General features: G+C 42.5%; 1 protein-coding gene across 1 annotated transcript in view; it reads right to left on the bottom strand.

The window, feature by feature from the left end:
- Positions 1-1,346: 1,346 nt before the first annotated feature.
- Positions 1,347-24,999, bottom strand: part of LOC115464840 (dermatan-sulfate epimerase-like) — a 54,183-nt gene continuing 30,530 nt past the window's right edge. The window contains exons 4-5 of the mRNA XM_030195198.1: positions 15,311-15,518; positions 1,347-2,826 (exon numbers count right to left, since the gene is read on the bottom strand). Coding sequence (XP_030051058.1) covers positions 1,347-2,826; positions 15,311-15,518 — 1,688 coding nt within the window. The remainder of the gene's footprint in view (positions 2,827-15,310; positions 15,519-24,999) is intronic.

Below are 24,999 nucleotides of genomic sequence, written 5' to 3'. Positions count from 1 at the left end.
TGAAAAAAAACAGAGGCAGCATCAAAAAAGCAGAATGAGATTTCTTACCCATCAATCGGGAGAAAAGAGAAAAAAGATTTTAGCAGGGTTAGGCGAGTTTGTAATTAAGGCTGAGAACTAAATCCTTTTAGCCGGTTTTATATGAAAATTGTATAGAGTTCCCTCTTACAAAGGTCACGAAGATCAGAAGTTTTATGTTTGCACCAAAGGTGCTCTGCTTTTCTCACTCTTTGTTTCAATAGACAAAGATTGTGAGAACACTGGAATCTGCTGTAGCAATGCAAATTGATCTAATCCCTTTTGGAGACAGATGTCCAAACTTAAGGCTTGCTCCTCCAGGGATAAAGAAAAAATATTATCTTGAAAATAATTAAAGAGGGGCAAGCAGGGTGTATGATCAATAAGATGATGTTGATGAGAAAATATCTCTTTACTAAAAGAGGACGAAGAATCCCTAGGAGAATCGACAAAGACAGGCATATTAAAAGACAAAAAATAGTGGTATGACCCTGAGACCTGTGTGCTTCTAATTCTAGCGAAAGAAAAAATTGAGGCCGAACCAGATAAGATTAGGTCCAGTATATGGCCAGCCATATAAGTAGCACAATCGACATGCTGTTTAAGATCTAGGGCATCCAAGATAGCCAAAAAAGCTTCAGATTGTGATTGTATAGGATCATCAACATGGAGATTGAACTCTCCCAAAATCAAAGGATTGGGAAACTTCACTGATGCATCAGTAAACGTTTGTAGCAAAGTGTCCCATAACCCCAGGGACATAGAAGGGGATCTGTAAAGAAATAGGGAAAGAATCTGGATTCTAACATATCCGGGTAGGCAAACATGGCCATTTCCCTATACGTACCATGGGAGCAACCTTTCCATAAAACTATGTTCACAAAAAGAGCAGAAACACTCAACAGCATATGTACTGGCGATTATACATATTAGAGCTACATTTCAGAATATTACAGATGCACAAGTAACAATTAAGGAGACAGATTCCGAAAGGTGATGTAGATTACCAGAGGACTAAGTGCAAGGTGCCTCCTCAATCACCCTTTTCAATCCCTGGCCAAAATAAGCATTTTGCTGTAGGGTATGTGTATTCTGATTGTCCACACAAACAATGCCTGAAAATTGGAATATTCCCCCCTCAGCAACTGTACATGTAAACGGTGGCATTCTAAAATCAGCCCACTTAAGTCATCTATATATATAAATGTTGTTGTTTATCTACAGAATTTCCGTTCAAGGCTTCTAACACGACCTCCCTAAGGCTTATTGGTTTTTCACATACTGGAAGCAGTTAACAGTTTGGGAACAAAGTTGTGCATTTTTTATCACTAGCATAGCGACTTGAAGCAGTAATAATATAACCACAATAATATACAAATGTCAAGAAATATTATTATATATAAGCACCTTCTGCTGTATCTTGCACCTATGAAACCAAGGTATAATCTCTTGGCTGTTTTAAACTCAATGAGCTGCAAAACCAGCAAGAGTGTGAAAATAGATATATTGAAAATTAAGAAGAGTCTTGTATAGGAAATAGTTTTTGTTTGAAGTTGGCTCTGAACAGTTGTCCTCCACCTCAGTGTCACGTCAGGTCTGCTAGTCTGGGTGAACATCTTATCAGTCATTGTTACCAGGGATGAAATACGCCTCTTCAATTTTTGAAACATCATCTTATACAGCTGCAGGTTCTGTTCCACAATTCGGGAATAGTGTTTTCCTTCCATAACTGGCGAAGGTTTAATGACAGAGGTTTCTTCAAACACTGTTTTTTGGTGATCTATATATACTTCTGCAACAGCCAATTGCTTTGGGACTTCAGCAGTGAAAAGACTCACTGCATATTCATGTTCTCCAGTTACTAGGTTCACGCTCACTTGCTCATGTTCTCCATGGACATTGATACTCTTCACACCCAGAGAGGGCCCTAAGAAGACATACACAGCTCTTGTGACTGGTTTTCTGAGATAAGTTGTAACATTGACATAATTAGTCCCATTGTATGGGTAGCCTCTTGGATAACCAACTGATGCAATAACAGCCTTCTGACTATAACCAGTGTCATCCATCCAGTACATTTTATATGTTCCATCTTTGTGTCTTAGACAAGCGCCATGGACACCGTCTATAACTGCCTCCTCAAATGCTTTGTCCACATTATGGAAGAAACTGGTTGTTGCTTCCAAAGGGCTGTCATTTTCTAGATGGATTTGGTCCACTAAAAGAAGCAGTTGTGGATGGAGAAGGATGAGGTGTCTTTGAAAGCTTTTTAACTTTAATTCAGGATTGTAGGCGCCCACTCCTTCCCCCTTAATGAAAACAATCCCGTTCTTCTCCAAAGCTGAAGTCACTTGCCCATGGGAACTTGCAGCTGGGTCAAGTTTGTATTTTAACCACTTTGATGAGCATTCCTCTGTAACCTGCCCTTCCCAAGGAGCAAAACAGCTCTTAACATTCACAGCAGGAGAAAACATTAACACATTGTTTAAGAAAGTATACTTGGGTCCATACAAAGCTTCTGTTATGAATGGCACACCATTCGGAGCAAATGTAAAAGAATTCTGGTCTGGGTGCTCATGACCAGCATTAAAGTTCTTCCATCCTTTGATCCAATCTTTGTACTTGTTTCTGTGGACAATATCATAGATTGCACGCCCTCCCAATTTTCCTGACTTGAAGGAAAGAAAGGGCCTGTTGACTTCAGCAGGTAAGGCACTTCCATAGGTTACAACTCCCCAATCCTCAAAATAATGTAACTTTGGAATGCCAAAATCTGGTGGTGGCACAGAACCCAAGCTTGCATCATACCTACAAAGGAACAAATATATATTAATAGCTATAACAACAGAATGCAATGTTTCCTACTGTGAAAAAAATAATTACATATTTTAAACTATGTACTGGGTGAGTAGTTTACAAAAGCAATTTATCTGCCTAAATATAAATAGGCTGTGTAAAAATTGCCCACCCTCTTCCATACACTTAAGTATGAAAATCACACATATTTTTTACCAGCAAGGAAAAGGGTTGGGATAGGTCAGAGAAATTTACACAAAGAAAAGCAGGTGGAAATCACTACAGACACTTTTTCTTTATTTCAACTTCTTAACCACTTTCTTTCCTCACTGGAGCTTCTTTTCATCTCCTCAGACAACTCCAATGCTCAATAATCCATGTTTTAATCATACAGTTAGTCTTCCCAATGTAAGTTATGTGGACAATGGATGATTTACATGTTGCTTCCTGTGATGATGACAAGAAGCTTTTATTGTTTCACTTCCAGATCACTGTCTCGCTTACAGTCATGCATTTGAAGACTTGGTCTGGTTTGTGATCCAAAGGAAATGTATGAGATAGGAAGCAAGAAAATGATATGCACTGTTTAGGAGAGGGACGATAGGGTGATATTGTCTGTGGATCTCAAGGTGGTGAAACAATGTGACAAGGTGGTGGTACCATGCTTGATTTTAAAGATAAATTACATTTCACTAACAATAGCTCTGCAAGTTCATTTTTAAATTCTATCAGTACTCTGGGATGTATACCATCCGGTCCATGTGATTTGCTACTCTTCAGTTTGCCAAATTGCCTCATTAAATCTTCCAGGTTTACAGAGATTTGTTTCAGTTTCTCTGACCTTTTTGTGGCTCTTCTCTCCCTTTGCTCTTGTATTATATCACCTGGTCTAATGGTTACTGGAGATAAGTTGATCCTCTGTTTAGAGATTAGAAGAAGGCCAATCTCACCCCTTTCCTCAGGTACTTGATTACAATCTGTCTGAGTAATATTGAACTCTTGAAAATATTTTCTTGTCACACTGCAAAGCTTTTTATTAACTATCTAACTTTTATAACAAACATTTTATCAGTGCAAAATACAGGGTTAAGTTCATAAGTGTTTCTTGATGTAAAAAAAAACAGTTTATGTATAGAAATAGATTCTTATAGAATTGCTTGATGTATACATGCATTAAAACATGAAATACCAGCACAAACAGTACATATTCTATAGTGCAGAATACTTGCAGATTATTGTAACATTTTTTGTGCAGGTGTTCTGGCCAAATTTATAAAGAAACTTCAGGTGCTTCAAAACATGGCAGCTTGGTTGTTATTGGGGACAAAGAATGGGAGAGTGTCAAACCTTTTCTGCTTAAATTGCTGAATATCGCACCTAACCAGATAAAGGATAGCTGGATTCACAAATCCGGATATTTTATTCCAGAGGAGATCTGGGAAATTATAGACCGGTGAGTCTGATGTCGGTGCCAGGCAAAATGGTACAGACTATTATTAAGAACAAAATTACAGAACATATTTAAAAGCATGGATTAAGGAGACAAAGCCAACATGGATTTAGTGAAAGGAAATCTTGCCTCACCAATCTACTACATTTCTTCGAAGGGGTGAACAAACATGTGGATAAAGGTGAGCCGGTTGATATTGTGTATCTGGATTTTCAGAAGGCGTTTCACAAAGTACCTCATGAAAGACTCCAGAGGAAATTGAAGAGTTATAGGATAGGAGACAGTATTCTATTGTGGATTAAAAACTGGTTAAAAGATAGAAAACAGAGATTAGGGTTAAATGGTCGGTATTCTCAATGGAGAAGGGTAGTTAGCGGGGATCCCCAGGGGTCTGTGCTTGGACCGCTGCTTTTTAACGTATTTATAAATGACCTAGAGAAGGGAGTAACCAGTGAGGTAATTAAATTTGCTGATGACACAAAGTTATTCAAAGTCGTTAAATCGCGGGAGGATTGTGAAAAATTACAAGAGGATCTTACGAGACTGGGAGACTGGGCGTCTAAATGGCAGATGACGTTTAATGTGAGCAAGTGCAAAGTGATGCATGTGGGAAAGAGGAACCCGAATTATAGCTACGTTATGCAAGGTTCCACATTAGGAGTCACGGACCATGAAAGGGATCTAGGTGTTGTCATTGATGATATATTGAAACCTTCTGCTCAGTGTGCTGCTGAGGCTAAGAAAGCAAATAGAATGTTAGGTATTATTAGGAAAGGAAGAAGGTTCATAATAGGCGAAAATGCTGAAGCAACCTTACCCCTCCATCAAATGCAGTTCAGCAGATGAACAAGAATCCAATAAGGACCTTGTTGGCATAATTGAAGACACAATCTATTCCACTACCTGTTCACCAACTCCTTCCATTTCTCCAACTCCCTCCCTCACTTCCTCCGCAACACCACCCATGGCCCAGGCCAAAACAAAAAAACAAACCTACTGGTTTAATATTTACCCCTCTGTGCGCATCTGACTGTGTAAAATGTTGTTTTACTCACTTAAGTGGTTTATAAAGCATACAGTAAAGCTAAGTTACTTACCTGTAGCAGGTGTTCTCCGAGGACAGCAGGCATATATTCTCACATGTGGGTGACTTCATTCACAGAGTCCAGTGCGGACACTGCCACGAGCACTGTCAATTTAAATCTTTGAGGCAATGCCCCCATTGCATATGCGCAGGTGCCTTCCTGCTCGATGCTTGAGCACGGGACCAGCAGTATAGAAGACAACTCCAAGGGGAAGCAGGAGGGATGTGAAAATATATGCCTGCTATTCTCGGAGAACACCAGATACAGGTAAGTAACTTAGCTTTCTCCAAGAAGGCATAATATTCTCACATGTGGGACTCATTAGTTGCTGCATATGTCTAGTAGCGCTATAGAAATGATAAGTAGTAATCAGTTACCAGGATATCAATATAATGAAAACCTCACAACTAAGAAGAAAATGAGCCTGGTGGAAAAAAGGGCCGGAGGGCGGAATAGACTTTTACAAAGATATCACCAAAACAGGGAAGGTAGGGCATCCTGATAGCGAGGTTGCAATAGAGAGCATAGTAGACCAGTATTCTTTAAATAAAAAGCAGACAGATTTTCCAGATTGCACATTATCATTATCAACAAACATAGTTGGAAATGTCTATATGTGAATTCCAGAAGCCTAAGAAATAAAATGGGAGAGTTAAAATATATTGTACTAAATAAAAAATAGATATAATAGGCATTTACATAAGTACACCTGGTGGAAGGAGGATAACCAGTGGGACACTGTCATACCAGGATACAAATTATATCGCAGTGATAGGGTTGATGGAATTGGTGGAGGGGTAGCATTGTATGTTAAGGAGGGCCTTGAATCGAATAGACTAAAAATTCTACAGGTCACAAAACATCTTGGAATCCCTATGGATTGAAATTCCATGTGTAAAGGGGAAAATGATAGTGATAGGAGTATACTACCGTCCACCTGGCCAGGATGAAAAGACAGATGTAGAAATGTTATCATCCATCTTAAGTAGAGGAGTGTGGTAGCCGTGTTAGTCCACTCTTAAGGTTATCAATAGAAATCAAACAAAATAAAACATGGAAAAGAAAATAAGATGATACCTTTTTTATTGGACATAACTTAATAAATTTCTTGATTAGCTTTCGAAGGTTGCCCTTCTTCGTCAGATTGGAAATAAGCAAATGTGCTAGCTGACAGTGTATATAAGTGAAAACATTCAAGCATTACTATGACAGTGAGAATACTGAAAGGTAACTTTAAAACCATACAAGAACGTAAGACCTTTGAAGTCAGAATGATTGAATATTTTAACACCCAACAGAAAGGACTTAACAAGGATCTGGGGTTCCTAGCCCATTATAAACCATAAAGCTGTATGTCTCTGTTGATCACCCCACCCCTCACCTATCCACACCCATCCTTTTAGAATATCAATGATATGCTTTGGTGTCCCCATGCATACCTCCGACCCACCCCCATCCTCCCACCCTGTCAGACTCTCATAGTAATGCTTGAATGTTTTCACTTATATACACTGTCAGCTAGCACATTTGCTTATTTCTGATCTGACGAAGAAGGGCAACCTTAGAAAGCTAATCAAGAAATGTATTAAGTTGTGTCCAATAAAAAAGGTATCATCTTATTTTCTTTTCCATGTTTTATTTTGTTTGATTTCTATTGAAATGTTATCAGAAATTAGGGAGGCTAACAAACTGGGCAACACAATAATAATGGGTGATTTCATTTATCCCAGTATTGACTGGGTAAATGTAACATCAGGGTACGCTAGGGAGGTAAAATTCCTTGATGAAATGAAGGACTGGCTTATGGAGCAGCAGGTGCAGGAGCCAACAAGAGGAGGTAAAATTCTAGACCTAGCCCTTAATGGAGCATGTAATCTGGTGCTGGGGCTGCTTGATAACAGTGATCATAACATGATCAGATTTGATATAAGCTCTGGATTAAGTACACACAGGAAATCCAATATGTTAGCATTTAACTTTCAAAAATGAGATTATGATACAATGAGAAGAATGGTGAAAAAAAAACCAGAGGAGCAGCTGTGAAGGTCAAAAATTTACATCAGGCCTGGATGCTGTTCAAAAATACCATCCTGGAAGCCCAGGCCAAATATATTCAGTCTATTAAAAAGGGAGGAAGGAAGACCAAATGACAGCCGGCATGGATAAAAAGTGAGGTGAAGGAAGCTATTAGAGCTAAAAGAAAATCCTTCAGAACATGGAAGATGCCATTTTTTATTATTTTCAGTTGGATCCTTCTTCCATTTTTCTGGTTATCCTCCTTTCACCAGGTCTCAGAGATGCCTATTATTATATGCAATTTTTCATTTAGTGCAATATATTCTAACTCTCCCATTTTATTTCTTAGGTTTCTGGTATTTGCATAAAGACATTTCAAACTATGTTCGTTGTTCCCATTTACATCTTGCTCAGCAGTTGACAGTGATACTTTGCAATCTTGAAAATCTGTCTGCTTTTGATTTAAAGACACCTGGAGGGGCATAATCGAACAGAAACGCCTATCTCCATGGGCGTTTATCTCCGAGAACGGGTCCGTGAAGGGGCGGGGCGGATCGTATTTTTTAAAAGAAAAAGACGCCCATGTTTTATTCATCAAGGTGTGAGCTGGGCGTTTTTGCTTTTCAGCGATAATGGAAAATGAAATCGCCCAGCTCAAAAACGAATAAATCCAAGACATTTATTCGTGGGAGGGGCCAGGATTCATAGTGCACTGGTCCCCCTCACATGCCAGGACACCAACCGGGCACCCTAGGGGGCACTTTTACAAAACCAAAAAAACAGGTAAAAGAGCTCCCAGGTGCATAGCACCCTTCCCTTGGGTGTTGAGCCCCCCAAATCCCCCTCAAAACCCACTGCCCACAAGTCTACACCATTACTATAGCCCTAAGAGGTGAAGGGGGGCACCTACATGTGGGTACAGTGGGTTTGGGGGGGTTGGACGACTAGTAGCATTAAGCAGCACAATTGTAACAGGTAGGGGGGGGATGGGCCTGGGTCCACCTGCCTGACGTCCACTGCACCCCCTAACAACTGCTCCAGGGACCTGCATACTGCTGCTTGGGAGGAGGGTATGACATTTGAGGGTGAAAGTAAAAAGTTGTGAAACATCATTTGTTGTGGTGGGAGGGGGTTAGTGACCACTGGGGGAGTCAGGGGAGGTCATCCCCGACTCCCTCTGGGGGTCATCTGGTCATTTAGGGCACTTTTGGGGGCCTTATTCGTGAAAAAACAGGGTCCAGGAAAAGTGTCCTAAATTCTAGCTCAAAACTGTTCCATTATCGGCGAAGGGCGCCCATCTCTGTTCGCCCGATAACCACGCCCCAGTTCCGCCTTCACCACGCCTCCGACACGCCCCCGTCAACTTTGTCCGCACCCGCGACGGAGTGCAGTTGAAAGCGTCCAAAGTTCGGCTTTCGATTATACCGCTTTATTTGTTTTTGTGAGAAGAACGCCCATCTCCCGATTTAGGTCGGAACTTGGGCGTTATTCTCGTTCGATTATAAGCTGGCTGGTCTACTATGACCTTTACTGCAACCCTATCCATTTTCGCATCCTGTTTAAACTTCTTCTACTAACCTATAAATGTATTCATTCTGCTGCTCCCCAGTATCTCTCCACACTCGTCCTTCCGTACTCCCCTTCTCGTGCGCTCTGATCCATGGATAAATCCTTCTTATCTGTTCCCTTCTCCACTACTGCCAACTCCAGACTTCGCTCCTTCTGTCTCGCTGCACCCTACGCCTGGAATAAACTTCCTGAGCCCCTACGTCTTGCCCCATCCTTGACCATCTTTAAATCTAGATTGAAAGCCCACCTCTTCAACATTGCTTTTGACTTGTAACCACTTGTACCTCTTGCTTCTACCTATCCTCCCTCTCCTCTTTCCTCTACACATTAATTGATTTGCTTACTTTATTATTTGTGTCTATTAGATTGTAAGCTCTTTGAGCAGGGACTGTCTTTCTTCTATGTTTGTGCAGCGCTGCATACGCTTTGTAGCGCTATATAAATGCTAAATAGTTGTAGTAGTAGTAACCTTGCTATTGGGATACTGTTTTGGTGTTATCTTTGAAAGATACCTTGTTCCGAACCATGCGCTTTTGAGCGACTGTCGGCCTTCCCCCCCGTTTCTAGTTTAAAAGCTGCACTATCTCCTTTTGAAATGCTGATGCCAGCAGCCTGGTCCCACTCTAGTTAAGGTGGAGCCCATCATTCGGGAAGAGGCTCCCCCCTTCCCCAGAATGTTGCCCAGTTCCTTACAAATCTAAGATCCTCCTCCCTGCACCATCACCTCATTCACACATTGAGACTCCGGAGATCTGCCACTCTCTTGGGCCCTGAGCGTGAAATGGGGAACACTTCTGAAAATGCTACCTAGAGGTTCTGGATTTGGATTTGAGCTTTCTACTTAAGAGCCTAAATTTGGCTTCCAGAACCTCCCGTCCATATTTTCCTACATCATTGGTACCCACATGTACCAAGACAGCTGGCTATTCATTGAGTGAAAAAAATATTATTATTATTATTTTTTTTTTGTTACATTTGTACCCCGCACTTTTTCCCACTCATGGCAGGCTCAATGCGGCAGGCAATGGAGGGTTAAGTGACTTGCCCAGAGTCACAAGGAGCTGCCTGTGCTGGGAATCGAACTCAGTTCCTCAGTTCTCCAGGACCAAAGTCCACCACCCTAACCACTAGGCCACTTGTCCACACATATTTCCTCCTGTTTTAAAAATATGTCCCCAGCACTATCTAAAATCCTATCTAGGTTATTCGTGAGGTCCGCCACATTCGCACCAGGCAGGCAAATGACCAGGCAATTCTCACGTCCACCAGCCACCCAGAATCTACATGCCTAATTATCGAATCACCTACTACAACAGTTGTCCTAACCCTTCCTTCCTGGGCAGAAGCTCTTGGAGACACATCCACGGTGTGACAGAATATTGCATCCTTTGGTGGACTGGTCCTGGCTACAGGATTACTTTCAGCTTCACCAGGGTGATGCTGTCCTTTCAGTGCAAAGTAATTGTAATGGAAGATTTTAAAGATGGTCAAGGCAGAGTTGAAAAACGGACAGTGCACTCTCTCATTAAAGTGATAATTCTGTTTGTGTGAAAATGATTTGGAATGTGGAAGAAGATAAGACACAGTCCTAATTAATTTGGAATGTGAAGAGGGAGGTCGAGCCTGTTTCGAGTTCAGAATGGTCACCTGGACTGAGAAACATATGACCATATTCCCACATGTTCAAGCATATTTTGTATGGCTTGTTTACCAAAACAGAGAAATTCTAAAGCTTTCTGTAATTTTCCTTAGCTCTGAACATGAGTTCTAAGCCTAATAAAAAAAGGGGAATTTCTGCCAGTGAAATTGGGAGCTTGTCTGTGAATAACGTAATACTGTGCAGAGAACTATATTTCCTGGTCAAAGAAACTCCAGGCTTTCGCTCTGAACAGACCCCCAGCCCCAGCTGATAAGAGCCTGGATGTAGAGATTAAGGACCAGTGGTGTATGTATAGTTATGGTGTATGTATAGTGTATTATTGCTTTTCCTGGTGAAGAGACTCCTAACTTTGCTTGGATGTAGGGACCAGTGATGTAATGATTGTTTCTTTTAAACTATAGATAGATATTTTTTATTTTATTTTTTATTTATTTAGATTTTGCTCACACCTTTTCAGTAGTAGCTCAAGGTGAGTTACATTCAGGTACACTGGATATTTCTCTGTCCCAGAAGAGCTCATAATTTAAGTTTGTACCTGAAGCAATGGAGGGTTAAGTAACTTGCCCAAGGATCACAAGGAGCAGCAGTGGGATTTGAACTGGCCACCTCTGGATTGCAAGACCAGTGCTCTAACCACTAGGCCACTCCTCCACTTGTTTCTTTTTAGGTATATAGCTTAATCATTATGTATCTTAGACAATAATGAACCTCTAATAAAAGTCTCATTTACCTAATACGATTCCAAAAGAATCCACAGTAATTGAGTAGTCTGTGTCAGTGAGGCAGGCTGTAAAACCAGGTCAAAACAGTAATCGGGAGGGTTTTTGTTTTCCATATTATGATTTTCCCTTCCTAAACTATTATTTTAACGAAGCTGTCATTTAATAAAGCTGCCTTATTACATACCACTTATATACCAAATTAAGATAAAAACACAGGTTTTCCATACACTATGTGGTTTTGCCTTTGTCATGTGCCACAATACAGACTATAATTCACCTGTATTATGTTTGTTTATTGCTGACATTTGTTTTCATTTGTGGTAAGATTTTGCACTTTACTGTTTCATTGTATTGTCCATGTGTTATACTCTACTGTTAAACATGCATTAAATGGAGTTTGCTTTTCACTAAGTTTACTTTTTTCTTTTTATACCGCATAATCAGAGACTGATTATAGCCTGGTGGCACTTGCCATATTCATCCAGCTATTGCTATTACTATAGACATTACTTGTATTGTGCATAGACAATTCAGCAGGTTTATTTCATTTTATCATTAATTTTGGTAGCATTATTTGTTTGTTGTTATTTCCAGCTGTTGCAAGTCTTATTGGCATCCAGCCTCCCTTGATGAACTGTTTTGACACCCAAGAGAATGGCTGGCCATCACTGTGCCCAATATGTTAAAAGCATGCTTGATATATTACCATCCTGAGAGAAAACCATCTGCCATCTCAGCTGCGTTGCCTGCTTCCTTCAACAACATCCTGTCTCCGGATCCAGAGTTTGTGAGAGTGGGGGAGCCTTCTACATCTGTCAGGTTAAACTTTCCTTTCTTTTCATAGTGCCTTTGGGATTCAGGTCTAGGTTATGTGTGTGTGCTCTACTCTACCTTGACAGGTACATTAGTTTCATACTTTACCATCATTTGGGGGTAATTCTGCATTTTGTCCTTTAGATTGTAAGCTCCTTTGAGCAGGGACTGTCCTTCTTTGTTAATTGTACAGCACTGCGCAACCCTGGTAGCGCTTTAGAAATGTTAAATAGTAATAGTAGTAGTCGTATTGTCTCTGATTTACATTGCTTTTTCTGCAAATATATCTAATAAATCAGTTTTTTCTATTTTCCTTAAAATATCTGAGCCTTGTGTCCTATTCTTTCAGTGTTTATTTTTGGGCTTCTGTGAATTTCATATCTGTAGGAGGGACGTATATAATCCATCTAATCCCAGAGTGTTACAAAAATAAAACAAAATGGTAAAGTACCTTCCCTCTTTGTCTGCTTTCTACCTGAGGCACAGCAAATGTGATTAGCCCTCACAAAACAGTGATTTCTTCTCTAGGAGAAGAGTCAGTCTAGAACCTCAGAGTTCTGAACAAGGTTCTTCTTCAGTCTCTAATTTGAAAGGTATGGCTTGGGACATCTCACAGACAAAACCAGGAAAGGATATATTTTCTGGTCTCCTCCAGAAAGTATATGAGCAAAATCCGTCCCTTCATCTCTGAGCACTCTACCAGAACCCTTATCCACACTCTTATTACCTCTCGCCTAGATTACTGCAACCTGCTTCTCACCGGCCTCCCACTTAGCCATCTCTCTCCTCTTCAATCAGTCCAAAACTCTGCTGTGCGACTCATTTTCCGCCAAAGTCGCTATGCTCACATTAGCCCTCTGCTCAAGTCACTTCACTGGCTCCCTATCTATTTTCGCATTCAATTCAAACTTCTCTTACTGACCTATAAGTGCATTCACTTTGCCATTCCCCAATACCTCTCCACTCTTGTCTCTCCCTACACCCCCCCTCGGATACTCCGCTCTGTAGATAAATCTCTCATCTGTCCCCTTCTCCTCTACTGCTAATTCCAGATGCCGTTCCTTTTATCTCACTGCACCTCACGCCTGGAATAAACTTCCCAAGCCTGTTCATCTAGCTCCATTGTTGGCCGTTTTCAAGTCCAGGCTAAAAGCCCACCTCTTTGACACTGCTTTTGACTCCTAACCTCTACTCACTTGCCCTGTACCCCACCTCTTTAATTCCCTTACCTCTTAGTTGTTCTGTCTGTTTACCTGTCTTATTTAGATTGTGAGCTCATTGAGCAGGGACTGTCTTTTCGTGTTTAATGTACAGCGCTGCATATGCCTTGTGGTGCTATAGAAGTGATAAGTAGTAGTAGTAGTCTCTCAGTTGGCAGAGAAAGATCAGATGGGATGCTATAGGACTCCTCAGGTGAGATGTCCTGTGGGTCCTGATCCATCCCTCAGGTGAGGTCCGAATCTGACTTACTGTTCATGGGAAGTACGTGGAAGGGAGCACCAGCTCTGTGTCAAGGCAGAAGAGTCTCAGAGGTTGAAGAAAAATCCTCTGCCGATGACAAATGTGTCGGTCGAGTTCGTTCTGCCCCTGATGGTCGGGGCCAAGCCAGTGTGTGGGACCTCTCCTGTGACTCCTGTGATGTATTGACAGGCTGGGGCTGAGGCAAGCACCCTGTAAGCCTGTATAGACTGCCAATACAGTAGCCCTGAAAGCTCCTCCTTGTGCATATCCCAGATTTCTCCTTATAGAGTAGGCGTCGGTACTTGCTGAGAAAGCAGTGTGCATGCAGCCTGAGTTATAGCCTGTGCAGGAGTTGGAGATCTTAAAGACCTAGAAGGCTCTCAATAAGTTGGGGAGAAGGAGAGCAGTCACTGCGGCATGGATGCTTCCCATGCATCGAGGACATTGATGCAGGGGAAGTGTTGGCAGAGTGCCTGAATGGAGAACAGTGGTGTTGCTTCTTAGATTTTTTTACGCTGCAGGTTCCTCAATGTATGTAGCACAAACGAAGAGGACATAGAATCCAGAGTCCGACATCCCCTGCCATGCTCAATGCGGATGATGATGCAGACCCAAAAGTTTTTTTACACTGGACTTTGCAGGCTTTAAGGGTCTTTGCTTGAATGCACAGGCAGAGGCTACTCTATATGTCCTAGTGCTATGGACCCAGCACTAGACACAGCAGTTATGGGGATCTGTGTCTGAAATGGTCCTATTGCACTGAGTATACTTCTTACAGCCATTCGGCACCCTTGTTCACATGGAAGGAATAATGGCCAACACAAGGTCAAAAGGCTTTGTGGCCTGAGGAGCTCAAGTAGTTGCGTACCCGAATATGGTCGATGATTCCTGAGCAAAAGAAAGAGGCCCTAAAGGCCATAAATTGAAAAAATAAAACACATTTTTAATAAATGAATATATTGAACAAATATAGAAGAAAGAAGAATATGAAGAAAAAATATGCCAAAAGAGGGAAGGGACCAAAAAGGAAAAAGTTTGATGTGCTGAGAGATTTAAAAAAACAACCTCTCTGCTCCACGGAAAATGATAGACTGCTGGTTCCATGCTTGAGCATTGGGCAGGATGGGCATGCATGGTGGGGGCACTGCCTCAAGGATTTGAAATAACAGTGCACTTGGCAGTGGCTCCATGGATGACATTAGCCACATGTGAGAATATTACGCCTGCTTGTCCTTGGAGAAAAGAAGAATAGAAACGGACTCAAAACGTCAATATAAAACAAAAATACATGTTCTGATAACTTTGAGAAGTAACTAGACACATCGCTCCCTCTGCATAGCAGTTCAGTTTTGTCTGACCAATTCACCAGCTGCACAAAATTTAACTGGTCAAATAGAGGTAGAGTTGGAGGTGATCTGGGAACGCCATTACAGTGCAGCAGAAGCTGTCAAAACAGTAGCCCATATCCTTCCAGATGCATCTTTTCGCCTTGATTCCCTCTCTCCATAACCTTATTCCTGCTCCCAGTCTTGTGAGAGTCACCGTTTGAGTGAAATCTGGAGGAAAAAAAACCTTACAAATAAATCAGTTTTCTTTAGAAGTAATATTACCAGTAGAACTCTGCACTTCTTGTGTGCAGAACAGAAATATAGTCCAGGTAGCCACAGGTTCTTCATGTCTTTCATTCATGTACAAAAATATACGGTATTATGTCACCTACCAGAGGAATTCAGTGTGTAGGGTGCACCAGCGTTGCCCTTTAACTGGAGATCCTGGACCCTCCCTTATACGATTCCTTTGAATCTGATCTGCCAGCCAGTTCCCACTGCCGTTGCGCATGACAAATTTATCCAGAAACACCAGCTGGCTTTCAGGTCCATAAAACCAGTTGTAGTTTGAGTCAGCAATTGCTACAGTCCTCTGGAACCCTGAGAAAAGAAAGAATAACTGTAACTAGCAAATGAAGACCAATAAAGACTGATTGGCCCAGTTGCCCTCCATATATGTCATAAGGGGACTTGTGGATATTTACACTCTCTTTTCCACACAGATCACCTTAAATGGTGAATGTATAAAGATATGTATAGAGTAAGTACAGAATACAAGAAAAGAACCCCACAACACTAAGTAAAGTCTCAGGGCCTAATATTTAAACCACTTTAATGGGCAGAAGACGCTCCTGTTCAGTTATTTATTTACTGGTATTAACCGCCTTTATGAAGAGATTCACCCAAGGCAGTGTACAGGAGCTGCAGTTTAACATGAAACTTACAATTTTGTTAACAGCATAAGAATAGTAAAAATGACCAAATATAAACATAAATACAGTAAGGGATGCATTTACTAAGGTGCGTTGAAAAATGGCTTGCGGTAGTGTAGGCGCGGGTTTTGGGCATGCGCTGATCCATGTTTTAGCGTGTCTGTAAAAAAGGCCCTTTTTTTCTTTGCAGAAAATGGACGTGTGGCAAAATCAAAATTGCTGCGCTTCTATTTTGAGTCTTAAACCTTATTGCCAGCCATTGACCTAGCGGTAAAGAATCCAGGCGGTAATGACCTACACGCGTCAAATGCCACTTGGTGCGTGTCCATTACGTGAACCTGAAAATAAAAAAATATTTTTCAGACTAGCATATCGGATGCACGCCAAAAATGAAATTACAGCAAGAGCCATGCGGTAGTCGGGCGGTAACTCCATTTTGGCGCGTATTGGGTGTGCATAGACGCTTATTTGGCTTAGTAAAAGTGCCCCTAAATGAAGTAAACTTGACAACAGAAAATTAAAACCTAATAGGATTATCATGAAACAGGATCAAAAATATATACATTTAAGAGCACTGAAATTGAAATAACAGAGATATAATACGATGTCAGCATAATACTGATGAAACATCTAATAAGCACATATTAGAACATTCATATAGCATAGATGTGATATTAATGGCCAAACCTGGATCCTGGATGGTGCTCCTGAGTAGCTGGGCAGACCCACTGCTGCACTATCTGGTTAGTGCCAGGGGCAGTTTGGGGCAGAGTCAGGGAGAAGCCAGGAGTTATCTAGTTAGTGGTGATTTTATAGTTAGGAACAGCAAAAAGGCTGTCCTAACTTTATCTAGGGAGTTATCTGGGTACCTGCACAAATATAGCTGCTTAGGTATGTCACAGGAGACTGTGTGGGGGAAGAGGGTGATAATGGCCCTAGGAGTCCCCAGAATCCTCAGCAAGTCAGCCCAGGATCAGGTGAAAGTCATAGAAGAAAACCCATGATGAGCCAAGATCCTAGGATTTGTGGGGTGAGGGGGATGCTGGAAAAGGCAGGCTTGTCCCAGGGAAGAGTGGTGTCAGTTCAGGTAGATTTAGGCAGGCAGCCAAGCCCCTAAGATGAATGTGTACCATGCCCTACTCGGGTATAGCACAGCTAGGATCCAAGAGGGAACCTTGGGAAACTGACATTATGAAGTAGCCCTAAGGGGACCCCCCCCCCCACCACCAATAATAAGCATGGGAGGAGCAAGAGAGGAACAGACTGCAAGCAAGTCCTTTTCTGAGAAAATGACAAAAGGTGATAGGGTTTGGAGTTTAGGATCTGTTTTCGTAGGAGATGGTGTCCTGGGAAAGGTACTGTCCTCAAGAATGGCTGAGAAAGTCAAGAGGGGGAAGGGAAGGCAGCAGACCTTCATGCATACGGGGCAGAACCTCAGAGGAATGCTAGTGGTAATGTGGAGGAAGGGCAGGCATAGGCTGAAGCAGTCATGCAGGAAAGATCCTGTGGGCTGGCTGGGGAGTAAGAGTGGCTAGAATGTGCTCCTGACAGAAAGGAAAGGGTGGCACTCAGAAGCCACCGTAGAGAGGAATGCACTAGAAATGGTGGTTTGCAAAGAAGCAGAAGGAGACAACCACTCCCAGGGGGAACAGAGATTTGCCCTACTTCTGAAGTTGGGAACAATGATGTTAGGAGAAGATATTGATTTTGTGATTACAAGAAGCACTAAAGACCATAGTCCCAAGATGTTGTCCTTCAATGGCAACAAACCAGACCCATTCCAGAAATGGATTCCACCCATCTACCAAGCCAAGCAAAGCAAGACCCACACACGCATCCTGACCAGTAGGAGGCGACACTGACTAACTTCTGGGAGCTGCAAAGTGTCCAAATATTCAATTCCAATGCCCTGATTAGGTCTGTCATTGAATATCTGGGTCAAATTCAGCACCTTTAAAATCAGTGACCTCTGCTGTCTGAATATGGGAGGGGGGGCATTGTCAATGTCCAAAATGAGGTCATATATATTGAGCATGGATTGGCACCAGACATGGGTAAGATGAAAGTCCCTTTATCCAGGGCTTTTCAGGCTTCTGTACCCCAGGGGTTGTCTGTATCATCTGGAGACTGTGTATAACCAGCATAGTTTATGCAGTTTATGCCCAAGTGCTTTTGCCAGTCAGACAGAATTTGATTTTAATTTAACCCAGCACATATATATTCCATGCCATAACCTGGCATCTTACGTATGATGATTTTATTTATTTATTAGAATTTACCATTTCTGAAGAAATGTGCCCAAGGAGTTCAATAGCAGGAACAGTCTGGACATAAGCAATAGACAATTTCAGCAGAAAAACTATTCAATAACAGAACACATTATGGCACAGAAGGCTATTTATAATGTCAACACAGAGTGTCAGTGGAGTAGGAACATTAGACGGATAAGACAAAGTAACAGGAACGGGGTTTAACTTAATGACAGAAAGGTGCACAGAAATGATCTCAGCAAGGACAGGAGTGGATCAGCTATTCCTGCTACTGTTTGTCCAACCGGTCTTCGGCCTCGTGTATGTGATTATCTAGTTTAGTGAAAAGGAGTAGTGTAACCAGATTTATTTGCCTTGTTGCTACATTTGTGAATCCTGCATAGACTCTGGTGTTTGTCTGGACTGCATCATTTTCAAGACATTTTTCCAGTTGGCCATACTATTCAGTGATCTTTCAAAACAAACCCCTGATGTAGGCTTTTTTGCCGAAACAGTGCTGTGTCGGGTCATCTGCAGAATAAAAGTATTTATTTTCTTAATCAATCGTCCTCTGTTTTCTTATGAAAGAGCTTTGCTGGTTACATTACTCCTTTTCCTTGTGCTTCTGTCGTAGTGCATCACAGTCTTCCACTTTTGTTCAGTAACATGGTGCCCTAAACCAAAATTTCCTTTATACCTAATCTTGTGACTCAAAGAATCAATCAAGTACAGAGTTTCAAATTAATGATGACGGATCTAAGTCTAAATTTAGCCCACTTTGAGAAGGGTGTCATGGTGGGAATGTGGACATGATACTTAATTACAAGGAGCAGCGATGGATTTTTACTTTCAAAACCATAGTCCCTAATGGGTCCAATTTGGACTTAGATTGGTTATCATTAATTTGAAATTCTGTACTTGATTGGTTGCTTGAGTCACATAATCAGGAAATCCCTGTTTAGGGCGCAATGTTACTGAGGAATGAGAAGATTGAATGCCGTTATTTATACAGGTCAGTTCAATTGAGAGATGGAGCCTACTAATAGAAATATGTTTAACAAGGTTAAATGGACTTGGGAAAAATCCACAATTCCGGGAACAACATGTATAGACTGTTTCTACGTTTGGGAAGCTTGCCAGGTGCCCTTGACCTGGATTGGCCGCTGTCATGGACAGGATGCTGGGCTCGATGGACCCTTGGTCTTTTCCCAGTGTGGCATTACTTATGTACTTATGTTATTATACACTTACATTTTTAAATTTTACGTTAAAGGATCTACCTTTGAAGCAGTGTGTTGGAGTATAATACTTATGATTTCATACTTATGCTGACCCAGAATATTTGTTTTCTGACATGCAGAATGTTTGTTTTGACCTGTTGCTACCAGAATATTTGTTTGACAGGTTGCTACCACAACGTTCCGTTGCGGTGGGTAACTCACTACAGGACTGTGCTGAGAAACAAGTCCAAAGGCTGGTGTTTTCATCATAGGGTGCCTGGGAGAGAGGAATGTAGATTGGCCACCTCATTGTTCTGCTCCAGGCACACTTGTTTGTGAGCTGTTATAAAAAGAGGGGAAGCCCTGGCTGAAACAGAAGCTTTGTACCTGGTTGGAGGGACGCCTCTCTCCAGTGTGGAATTGTCCCACAGAATCTCTGGGCGGTCATCGGTGCTTCCCCGATTGCTGTTATGGCTCAGATGAAGGCTACAATCCTGTGGTGATGTATGCATACTGCATAAGAGTGTTATGTAATATGTGTGTGCCTATCCAGTGTGGAATTGTCCCACAGAATCTCTGGGCGGTCATCGGTGCTTCCCCGATTGCTGTTATGGCTCAGATGAAGGCTACAATCCTGTGGTGATGTATGTATACTGCTGGAATTGTCCTACAGAATCTCTGGGCGGTCATCGGTGCTTCCTCGATTGATGTTGCAGCTCAGATGAAGGCTACAATCCTGTGGTGATGTATGTATACTGCATAAGAGTGTTATGTAATATGTGTGTGCCTATCCAGTGTGGAATTGTCCCGCAGAATCTCTGGGCGGTCATCGGTGCTTCCCCGATTGCTGTTACGGCTCAGATGAAGGCTACAATCCTGTGGTGATGTATGTGTGAACTGCATAAGAGTGTTATGTAATATGTGTGTGCCTATTGATGTGTGAATAAACAGTCTTTAAAGCAATATCCGAACCCTTGATTTGCTACAAGCAGCTATTGCGAAACATGGCCCATGTCCGTGATGGGGTCCTTTTATTTGCTGAATTGGGTTATTTCGTAATTTATTGAAAACGTTTTTAGCTCGATCTTCAACAACATTAGAACTCAGTGCTGAATATTTAGTTCCTTATGTTTCACTTCTTCCTGACTCCCCACTGAATTTGCCCCATCACTTCCTGTATAATATTTTTTATGATGTATTCTTTAAATGTAACTCTAATTTATTTTCTTTTCTTTTATGTTTATATTGTAAGCCACATTGAACCTGAGTTTCACTTGGGCTAATGTGGGATAGAAATGCCATAAATAAATAAGTGTGACATTTTATATAGAGTTTGAAAATAGATATAAATGAACAGTTTGAAAGTTGAATTAAAGTATAATACACAAAAACGTTCTGACCAATGAAAAAATTGGTGAGTCATGAGTTCACATTGTTCATTGTTCATGTGAAATGAGTTACCACCAAAGTGTTTAGGACTGAGAAAGAGATTTGAAGTAGTGGAGCAGTGCGGCATTGGATTTTTCAAAATTGATAAAATTAGCAGGCTCCTTAGAAGTTCCTGTGAAGATGGATTGTTCTGGCCAGGGCTTTTTTTGAGGGGGTACTTGGGGGTACTGAGTACCAGCAACTTTTTCATTGTCTGCTAAAATTGACCATTGGATTGCAAGTTTTAATGAAAGTGCTCAGGCTCTACACACCAATTCTGCCTTGCCATATATTCTGTGAGTGGTTGCAGGGGCCCTGCCTATTGTGGGGTGGGTCCTTCAGTGATCACCCCACCCCTGAAGGATGGCCTAACATTTGAGTACCGGAACCTTTTTTGCTAGATAAAATGCACTGATTCTGGTAGCTACAGTGGCTTTTTTGTATGCCGTGGTTATTTCACCCCCCTCAGTACTAAGGAAATCTCCTCAACACTATCCAAACTCTCCAAGTCTCATTGCCACCTGGACCCATGCCCCAATTATCTTATGAAAAATGCCCCAGAACGATTCATTACAGAACTCACCACCCACTTAAATTTCCTATTTCAACAAGGCTCCTTCCCCTCTCAACACGGCAATATTCTACTTACACCAATACCGCAAAACCAGAAACCAGCGAATGACATCATTAATTATCGACCTGTGGCCTCCATCCCTCTTCTAACCAAACTGATGGAAAATAGAGTGACCTCCCAACTTAATGAATTCATTCAAAAATTCTCCATATTACATGAATCACAATCAGGTTTTCGACCTGCACACAGTACAGAAACTGCTCACCTTGATATCCAGGTTCAAACAGGAAATTTCAATTGGCAACAAAATACTTCTTCTGCAGTTCGACTTATCCAGTGCATTTGACATGGTAGCAGTGGCGTAGGAAGGGGAGGGGGAGGGGCGGTCCTCCCCGGGTGCACGCGCTCGGGGGGTGCCGGCCCCGCTGGTTCCCTGCTCTCTCTGCCCCGGAACAGGTTACTTCCTGTTCCAGGGCAGAGAGAGCAGGGAACCAGCGGGGCCGATGCAGCTCCGAGTGACATACACTCGGGGCGGTTCGGCCCTCCCTCAGCTAAGAATGTGGTCCGGGGGGGGGGGGGTTGCGCAGCGGCGACCCGCCCCGGCTGCCATTAGCCCTCGCTACGGCACTGCATGGTAGACTACAATATTCTCACAAAATTACTAGACAAATTAGGGATCGGCGGAAACATCATTAAGTGGATAAAAAAGTTTATCACCACCAGATCATATCAGGTCAAATCAACCTCATCAATATCGCCTACGTGGTCATCAAAATGCGGAGTCCCCCAAGGCTCACCTCTATCCCCGATCCTCTTCAACCTTATGATGATTCCTCTGGCCAAATCCCTATCCAAATCCGACCTTAACCCTTTCCTCTACGCTGATGATGTCACAATATTCATCCCTTTCCAATCCAACCTTACAGAAATCTTGGAGAAAATAATCACAGCCATGAACATCCTAACATCCTGGGCCAACGCTTTCAAGAAGAAAATGAACAAAGAAAAAACTCAATGCTTAATTCTTTCATCACAACACGCTACTCTGCTCCCAACCACCCTGATCACCCTCGATGTTACAATCCCAATATCTGACAATCTAAAAATCCTAGGAGTAACATTAGACAACCACCTAACTTTGGAAACTCATGCAAAAGCCACAACGAAGATGTTCAACATGATGTGGGTATTGAAAAGAGTAAAACCATTCCTCCCAAAGAAAACTTTCCGCAATCTAGTACAATCCACAGTACTCACCCATGCCGACTACTGCAACAGCATCTTCATCGGCTGCAAAGCCCAAATCATGAAAAAACTCCAAACCGCCCAAAACACAGCAGCCAGACTCATTTTTGGCAAATCACGATTTGAAAGTGCAACACCACTTCGTGAAAAACTTCACTGGCTCCCCATCAAGGAACGCATAAACTTCAAAGCCCACACAATGATCCACAAGATCCTCCATGGTGAATCTCCAAGCTACATGACCAACTTGATCGATCTTCCAGCTAGGAATGGGTCCAAATCTTCTCGAACATATCTCAATCTTCATCTTCATAATTGCAAAGGCCTCTAATACAAAACCTACTACGCATCCAACTTCTCCGTTATAGGCGGCTAACTCTGGAACGCAATACCTCGACACATTCGAACAACCAAGGAACACCTACCCTTCCGAAAGCTGCTGAAAACTTACCTCTTCAAACAAGCCTACCCAAACATACCAACTTAATTCTCGAACCTAATCCACACCACTAGCACTACCCATACTCCAATCCTCTCCCCCACGTCTCTTCCTATTGTCCTACTCTATATAACTGGGTTATCTCTGTGATACTTTGTTTTCCTAGTAGGAGGTGTATTGATGTTCTAGGGAAGTGGTTTCTAATCGGTGATCATGGTAAACTGGTGAACTGCTAATGCTCATCTCAACCCTTCATTATGTTTAAAATGGCTTCCTTCAGAAATGTCTAAGGTGCAGCTTCGATAAGCGTATATGTTCCTTGTTGATGTTACACCCAGAGCCGTAGCGAGGGGAGCTGACACCTGGGGCGGGTCGCCGCTGCGCACCCTCCCCTGGGTGCAGCACGGCGCACCCTCCTCCCGCTGGAGCGTATACCTCCCCCCCCGGAGCGCATACCTCCCCCCCCCCCCCCCCCCCGGAGTGCATACCTGCGGCGAGGGACGGGCAGGAGGGCCGATCCGCCCTGACTGCACGTTGCTGGAAGTAACCTGTTCCGGGGCAGAGAGGGCAGTGCACCAGCGCGGAGCCGACACCCCCCAGCAGCGTGCACCCGGGGCGGACTGCCCCCCCCCCCTTCCTACGCCACTGGTTACACCCTGCATACTTCTGAAGGAGGCTGGATTTGACATAATGAAGTATGTTGAGATGAGCATTAACAGTACATCTGAAAGTCTGAGATCATCTCCAGGCAATGTACTCTGATTTAAGAGTGAGGTTCATTCCTGTAACTGGTATGGAATACATAAAACTAACTCATCTGAAAATGTTATTATGGAAGATAAGAAACTACTTGCTGTCACTGTCAGCCATTTTGCCTTCCAAAATGCAGCATTTCTACATCTAGTGCCTGTGTATTTCTAAGATTCACACTGGCTTGGTATAGGGAAAATACTAGAGTTCTGGGGGAAGAGGGAGAGGTAGCTAAAGAAGGAGAGAGCAGGCCACAGTAGTGCGAGGGTGAACTGTCCTTGATAATTCATGGAAATGTGAGTAGGGGCACCATTAGACATATTTCTCTTGGTTCTGGCTCATCTTCCTGCATTCACTCTGCAGCTCCTCAGTACCTCTCCACTCTCATCTCTCCCTACATTCCTCCCCGGGAACTCCGTTCACTGGGTAAATCTCTCTTATCTGCACCCTTCTCCTCCACAGGTACAAATCAAAGTAGGGTATACAAAAAAAAGCAGCAAATATGAGTTATCTTGTTGGGCAGACTGGATGGACCGTGCAGGTCTTTTTCTGCTGTCATCTACTATGTTATGTTCTCCTCCACTGCTAACTCCAGACTCCGTTCCTTTTATCTTGCTGCACCATAGGCCTGGAATAGACTTCCTGAGCCGGTACGTCAAGCTCCATCTCTGCCCGTCTTCAAATTTAAGCTAAAAGCCCACCTTTTTGATGCTGCTTTTAACTCCTAATCCTTATTTTATCATCCTCACTTTAATATTCCCTTATCTCTTGTTTGTCCTGTTTGTCTGTCCTAATTAGATTATAAGCTCTGTCGAGCAGGGTCTGTCTCTTCATGTTCAAGTGTACAGTGCTGCATACATCTAGTAGTGCTTTAGAAGTGATAAGTAGTAGTAGTAGTAAGGAAACTGCAAACTGCCCAGAATTACTGCAGCAAGACTTGTCATGCATGTACCACTGCAACTTACTCCTCACCAGACTCCCACTTAGCCATCTATCCCCCCTTCAATCTGTTCAGAACTCTGCTGCACGTCTTATACTCCGCCAGAACCGATATACTCATATCACCCCTCTTCTCAGGTCACTTCACTGGCTTCCAATCCGATACCGCATTCAGTTCAAGCTTCTCCTTCTTACCTACAAATGCACTCAGTCTGCTGCCCCTCACTACCTCTCTACCCTCATCTCCCCTTACGTTCCTGCCCGGAATCTCCATTCACAGGACAAATCCCTCCTCTCATTACCCT

Source organism: Microcaecilia unicolor, chromosome 3 (genome assembly GCF_901765095.1).
Source record: "Microcaecilia unicolor chromosome 3, aMicUni1.1, whole genome shotgun sequence".
Classification (NCBI taxonomy): Eukaryota; Metazoa; Chordata; class Amphibia; order Gymnophiona; family Siphonopidae; genus Microcaecilia; species Microcaecilia unicolor.
Note: the sequence above shows the minus strand (reverse complement) of the source record. Positions and strands in the feature narration are given on the sequence as shown.